Source organism: Macrobrachium rosenbergii, chromosome 18 (assembly GCF_040412425.1).
Source record: "Macrobrachium rosenbergii isolate ZJJX-2024 chromosome 18, ASM4041242v1, whole genome shotgun sequence".
Classification (NCBI taxonomy): domain Eukaryota; kingdom Metazoa; phylum Arthropoda; class Malacostraca; order Decapoda; family Palaemonidae; genus Macrobrachium; species Macrobrachium rosenbergii.
In genome coordinates, this window is record NC_089758.1 from 21,609,234 (window position 1) to 21,616,733 (window position 7,500).

The following is a 7,500-nucleotide window of genomic DNA, read 5'->3' on the forward strand; positions in this document are numbered from 1 at the left end:
TTCGCGGCGACGATGAATTCAGCGCGGTGGCTCCAGCAATTAGATTATCTGTTAACAGCACCGTCTTCAGAAGTGGATCCCTTAACATAACATGCATTTGCGGAGGGTAAAAGAAAGAGGAGGAGCTAAGAGACAAAAAAAGAAAGTCAAAGAATAAAAGAAAAGAGAAGTAGAACATCCATTACAGCTGCGTTTCTTCTATTTGCATTGGATTCATCTTCAAAGGAAGCTGCGTTATCAAGTGGAGAAAGCAAACATCGAGATTGGGAGAGAGCGGGGAGGAGGAGGAGGAGGAGGAGGAGGAGGAGGAGGAGGAGGAGGAGGAGGAGGAGGTTATATCAGAAAAAAAGAAACACTTTTACATCTTAAAAGGTGGGATTGAGAGAGAGTTAGAGTATGTTGTTTACGAAAAAACACTTTTTACGTAGTAGAAGGTGGTTTTGAAAGAGGAGGAGGAGGAGGAGGAGGAGGAGGAGGAGGAGGAGGAGGAGGAGGAGGAGGAGGCGGAGGAGGTTATAACCGAGAAAAAAAAAACACTTTTACATCTGTAAAGGTGGGACTGAGAGAGTGAGAGTTGTTTATTTATGAAAAACACTTTGTTTCGTATTAGAAGGTGATGCTGATTAGAAGGTGATGCTGAGAGAGAGAGAGAGAGAGAGAGAGAGAGAGAGAGAGAGAGAGAGAGAGAGGAGAGAAGGTCGTTATTTTCGAAAAAAAATTTACAACTTAAAATGTGGGACTGAAAGAGAGTTAGAGTTGTTTATTTACGAAAAAAATCTTTTTCCGCATTAAAAGGTGGTTTTGTGTGTGTGTGTGTTTGTGTGTGTGTGTGAGAGAGAGAGAGAGAGAGAGAGAGAGAGAGAGAGAGAGAGAGAGAGAGAGAGAGAGATAGTGAAAAGATGTTTCCCTTTTTATATAATAACTGCTCTTTCCTATTGCAGAATGACTTTGGACATCGCTTAACGTCACGTACACACATTGACAAACACAATTACAATTAATAACCACACAGTAGCATTGCCAGCAATACTTTCTGTATATTTGTATATATGTGTATGTATGTATATGTATATATATATATATATATATATATATATATATATATATATATATATATATATATATATATATATATATATATACATATACGTATATACATACATACATACCTACATAAATATAATGTAACACTCTCTCAGCTAACAATTTGAATATACAGGGTGTCCGTAAAGTCTCTTTACAATTTAAAAAATATATTACAAAAGCCACTGACGAGAGATCTTAATCAGATTTGTTCTATGTACTCAGCAGTTATCAAAGATTTTAATCACAATGCATAAAAGAGGAACTATTAAACGAACCCCTACAAAACGGCTACTCCTCAAGAAAAGGCACAATGTGTGTCATGTTTATTGAAACAAAATCAGATGCGCAGACTCAGCGAAGCTGCAGAATATGGAAGAGATCCACCCTTACGTCCATCAATTCGTGCATGGCACAAGAAATTAATGGAGACAGGGACAGCGTTGGATAGAGGGAGGAGTGGACGACCAAGAACATCTGAAAAAACGTCGATCGTGTAAGACAAGCCTTTGATCGTTCTCCTAGAAAGTCCATCCGTACTGCTGCCAAACACTTACAGCTACCACGTTCAACAGTGCACAAAGTCCTGCACAAGAACTTGCGATTGTACGCTTCCAAGCGCGACTCTTGCAGGCACTCGAGCCAAATGATAAACCAAGACGTAAAGGGTTTGAAGTTAACGTGCTGGAACGAATTTCCGAGTTTTATTGTAGTAATGAGGCAACCTTTCATGTTTCAAGGAAACCCACGACACATAATGTGAGAATCTGGAGATCAGAGCACCCCCATGTGACTAGGGAACTTCGCCGAGGTAGTCCAAGGGTGAATGTGCGGCGTGGGATCATGTACAATCAAATCATTGGTCCATTTTTCTTTGAGACATTAATTACTGCAGATGTTTACCTTTACCTTTTGACTGAATATGTGGCATCACAACTAGACGACTGCCAACCTGCCATCATTTTCCCGCAAGATGGTGCACCACCATATTGGGGGCTGCATGTTCGTGGGTTCCTAAATCAAATATTTCCAGACCGGTGGATTGGAAGGGATGACAAAATCTCTTCCAGTCCACCTCGTTCACCAGATATCACTCCCCTGGGCTTCTTTCTATGGGGTTATGTTAAAGATATGCATCGAACAAAGATACGGGACATCACTGATCTCAAGCAAAAGATGCCATTGCCACCGTTGATGAGGCTAGGCTACAGCGAACATGGCAAGAAGTCGAGTACCGTCTTGATGTGCTTCGTGCAACTAATGGTACCCATATAGAGGCGTATTAAATGAGGCCAAAAAATCTTCAGTATCTACTCTTCGTTTTGTAATAACTTCCACATATCTGTCTGTATATTTGCTTTTGTAATATATTTTTTAAATTGTAAAGAGACTTTATGGGGACACTGTACAGCTCGTCTAGAGAAACTAATGCCAGAGTTTTAAAGTTAATTTTCATTCTCTCTCTCTCTCTCTCTCTCTCTCTCTCTCTCTCTCTCTCTCTCTCTCTCTCTCTCCCCTATCTTACCTTCCTGCAGGACATCGCTCGTGACCGGATAATAGTAGGGGAGATCGATATTGATTATTTTATCGGTGCTCTGCCAGTAGAGGTGAGAGGCCGAGGTGCATTTCAGCTGCATCTTGCCGTTCGTTTTGATGTTCGGGTGCAGCTCGAATTTCAGGCCTTTGGTCACGTTCATCAGGCCGTTCGTGTCGTTCACCGCCGGGTAGGTCATGACCCAGGCTGGCTCGGCCTGTTCGAGCACAAACAGAAGTGTGTGTTGTATCAGGGTTTTTGTTTTATTCATCATTTTTTTTAATCATTCATATCCAGAAATATGAAAATTTATACTCTAGTTCTTCTAATTTAGGGTTTAGGGTATAATTTTGACTTGGAAATTGGGGGAGGGTCCTATTTGTATTTTGGGGTTATCGATTTTGAAATTTATGATCATATATTTTAGTTGTAAAAGCTGCAAATATTACTTTTCAGTGCTTCGAACTAGAAATTTATAGGGTCTAGTGCTTCTTGACCATTTCGTTAGAATCTCAAGGTCTTATATTTCAGTTCGTCAGGAGTTTCAGAGTAAATACATCTCTTCAGCCTGAAAAATTATTAAAATATACCTGACGTTCAATGGAAAATTTAGTCGTGTTGCTTCACTGTTTTAAGAAGGCTAATTCTGCCTGCCCATGCACAATAAATATTACTGTTATCATTATCATTCGTGCAGAGAGCGTTTTCAGCATGTGCGAGCAGCTTCTTATTGTGGATGTATGAGCGTTGAAGCCGAACAAAGTTTTCCAATTTTTCCACTCTCTTCCAGCTTAAATTGTGTGGAAAGGCGACTTAAAAAATAAATAATCACTGAAACTAATGATGTTAAAACACTGACTGACTTCATCCAGCGTCACTCGGAAAGAAATGAAAACTAAATCAAACAAATAAAACAAACTGCATGAAAATTAAGACAGAAAACTTACCAGTTCATTGTCGATATAAAACGTGATTTCTGGTGCAGGTTTGGCATTTACGGAGGTGCAGTTGACATCTACGAAATCTCGCAGTCTGTATTTTGTCTTTATTCCCGTGATAGCCGGTTTGGAATCAGGCGGATCTATAAATAAAAATGAAGGAAAGGTGAAAGACTTGAACAGAAAAGCGTCGGGGGGGGGGGGTTTATTCATCAAGCATTTAACATTTTTCATATTTCATTACATCAGTTTCTTTTGGCTTTTTCTGAAGAGTTCAGCGTCAGGGTATACTGGGCAAGGGTATATTTGGCAATGTTAATCTCTTTGATTTTCTTAATAAAGAAAGCTTCAGAGAAACTTGGAGCAATTATATTTCAGATAATAGTGTCGGGGTACCTTAGAGGACTTGTAATATTTGACAATTTTAATTGCTTTTATTTTCTTAATAAAGAAAGCTTCAGAGAAACTTGAAGCATTTACGATATTTCAAATAATAGTGTCGGGGTACCTTGGACGATTTGTAATATTAATTTCTTTTATTTTCTAAATGAAGAAGGCTTCAGGGTGCCTAGGAGTATTTTTAAAATATCAAACAATAATACTTTTTTTAGTCTAAAGAATAATCCTTATGAATAAATAAAAGTGAGTAAACTGAGTCAGGGTTATATAAGAGACTTTATGTCTTCTCGTATTACTTTCTGGCCTGTATGAAGACGATTCAAGTTGCATGAACACCAGGGTATCCTAGAATCTTTTGAATATTTTATAATATTCATGAAATATACACAATATTTGTCAAATGCGTCAGCGTACCTTAGAATATTTTTCTTATATTTTCTAATTTCAAGAAGTTATTTGATCTTCGTCTGAAGATTAATTTTTTAAATGAAATTATCCCCTCGACTTACTGAGGCATTTTTGCTATCACGCACCGTTATTCTTTTGTATTTTCTTTTCATTAATCTCCAGTTCTAACCCTGGTCTGAATATCATCAGTATTATCTCTTTTTCTTTCTCTTGTCATTTCGACTACACACACACACATACCGGTGTACAGACATGCACTCAATACACCCCGCACACAGTCACAAGGGGTAATAAAAATCCACGTAAGCGCACGAAGCGTGACAATATTAGCACACACACACAGAAAGAGAGAGAGAGAGAGAGAGAGAGAGAGAGAGAGAGAGAGAGAGAGAAGAGAAACTAAATAAGTCAACAACATTAAGACCTAGCTTATAAACAAGTTTCATTCGCGAGTAATCAAATTACGACATGAAAAATATATGTCTTCTCTTTTAGAGTCTAATGCATAAAGGAATGGAAGTTTGCCTTACGGCAAGATTTATTTTTTGAAATCAAGAGAGAAAGATTAAATTATTCTAACTTTATTATTTTGTGATTTAATATACAAGGGGAGGATGAGCTGCCGTTTGGTGAGGAAATCTACTTCGAGTATAAGAAGGAATGTGATCTTTGGCGTAAAAATCCATTGGATATTTAAAGCAAGGAATGGGGAAAATATTCCGTGTAAGGAGATGGAAAGAACAAAGAAAAGCTAGTTGGAGAATGCAACATTTATTTTTCTATGAAGGAATAAAATGGATATCAATTCATAAGAGGAACTCTTAAGAATACTCAAGAAGCAAAAAGGGTGCGCACTTATTACTAACATCTAAAAGCGGACAAGAGAATACTACGGATTTGTCACTGGTTTCTACCTAATAGTTTAGTATTATCTCTGTGAAACTTCTTCGTGCTTACTTCTCCGTAAGGTACGTTGGTATCTTCGTAGCATTAAGGGAAACAAACATTACGTTTTATCTGGAAATATTTACCCTATTTTCTAATTGGTCATTTACCCCTTGCATCCAAAGTTTGTTGTTCATGCATCACAATCTCTCCCCCCGCCCCCCCCCCCCCGGCCCCAACTCCGTCCTCACCCCCTCAACTCAGCTATTATTCTTTCATTTTTAGTCTAGATCATGTTCCTTCCTTCCTCATTCATCGAACATTACTTTGTCCAGAATGCATAAAGTCTTTTGTTCGCACGTACTATGTAAATGACCAGACGTTTTCGCAAATCGTAACATTACAAGCCAGTCTTGTTCATATGCCCCCTTCGGTTTCAATAAATCTCGACTGTTCGTGTATCTCTACCACTAAATTATGTTTCTTGCACTCGGTGTTCACGGTCTGTTATGTTGATGTATTTCCTGAGGTCAGTCAGTCCTTGTCCAAGCTGCAACTGTATCTCCCAAGCAATTAAACTAACCAGAGTCTCTGGTGCTAGTGCTTCCTCCAGTCAGGCAGCATTCTAGCGCAGCATTATTTGAATCTAAGCGTCTATGCTACTGTACAGTCTTCCTTCAGTCAGGCAGCATTCTAGCGCAGCATTATTTAAATCTAAGCGTCTGCGCTACTGTACAGTCTTCCTTCAGTCAGGCAGCATTCTAGCGCAGCATTATTTAAATCTAAGCGTCTGCGCTACTGTACAGTCTTCCTTCAGTCAGGCAGCATTCTAGCGCAGCATTATTTGAATCTGAGCGTCTATGCTACTGTACAGTCTTCCTTCAGTCAGGCAGCATTCTAGCGCAGCATTATTTAAATCTAAGCGTCTGCGCTACTGTACAGTCTTCCTTCAGTCAGGCAGCATTCTAGCGCAGCATTATTTGAATCTGAGCGTCTATGCTGCTGTACAGTCTTCCTTCAGTCAGGCAGCATTCTAGCGCAGCATTATTTAAATCTAAGCGTCTGCGCTACTGTACAGTCTTCCTTCAGTCAGGCAGCATTCTAGCGCAGCATTATTTGAATCTGAGCGTCTATGCTACTGTACAGTCTTCCTTCAGTCAGGCAGCATTCTAGCGCAGCATTATTTAAATCTAAGCGTCTGCGCTACTGTACAGTCTTCCTTCAGTCAGGCAGCATTCTAGCGCAGCATTATTTAAATCTAAGCGTCTATGCTACTGTATAGTCTTCCCTCAGCCAGGCAGGCTGGTGCAGACATCCCTCAAATGTAACAGTATGATATAGTCTTCCTTCGCTGACAGTAGTCTGGAGTAAAAAAAAAACTCTTACCAGTATATGTCATATTCTTCCATCAGTTAGCCCCTCTTGCGCAAGCATACTTCAAGTCTAATAATACGTATTATACTGCATTATTCCCTTGCAGTCAGTCAGCAGTCTGGTGTAAAGAAATCTAACAGTAAATGCCATATCCTTCCCTCAGTCTGTAGATTTCCCTCAGTCTGTAGATTGTAAGTTAGACACTTGTTTGTTGTCAGTATCCCTACAGTCGAACAGTGTATACTTCTATATTTTCCTCCGTATTTCAGTGCGTTCCAACTTTTTTTAAAGGTCGAACTCTTTTCAGTCAATTCCAACCTCACTGTGAATTGCAGATTTATTCCACTATTTATTTAGGACGCACAGTTAATTATTCAGAAATAGTTGTTTAAAACATATTTTCTCCAGTGACCAGATCATTTCTCTTTTATAAATCCTCGTAAATAAAATGTAGAAAACCTTCAACTTTCATCTGAAAATAAAGATAAAATAAATACTCTTGAAAAGTCGTTGTGAAAATAGTGTCGTCCTAAAACAGCCACTTTTTCTAAACTCTTCATCGAAAGGCTTGTGAGAGTCAAAAGTTCATTTTCTTTTAAATATCAGAATATCTTTATTGTCATCATGGATATTTTTATTTTCAATAACAGCAATTGCTAGCTTGCTATTTTTGTCATTTCTCACATACCTTCAGTATCCGAAAGTCAGAAAAACTAAATCAATATTTTCTCATTCGTGATATCCAATAAATGATTTCGAACTTCTCTGATTAAAAAATTATTTTTCCCCTCCGCACTTACAGGAATTTTGAGTCTAGTAGTCGTCTATAACCGGATTTTGAAGACTGAAAGATATCGTTTCAATTAACACCAATAGCCT

General features: G+C 38.6%; 1 protein-coding gene across 1 annotated transcript in view; it reads right to left on the minus strand.

Annotated features, from left to right (window-relative positions):
* LOC136848182 (uncharacterized) overlaps positions 1-7,500 on the minus strand; it is a 374,955-nt gene that overhangs the window by 5,430 nt on the left and 362,025 nt on the right. Inside the window, exons 3-4 of the mRNA XM_067120478.1 lie at positions 3,565-3,698; positions 2,609-2,834 (exon numbers count right to left, since the gene is read on the minus strand). Of these exons, the coding sequence (XP_066976579.1) occupies positions 2,609-2,834; positions 3,565-3,698 (360 nt within the window). The remainder of the gene's footprint in view (positions 1-2,608; positions 2,835-3,564; positions 3,699-7,500) is intronic.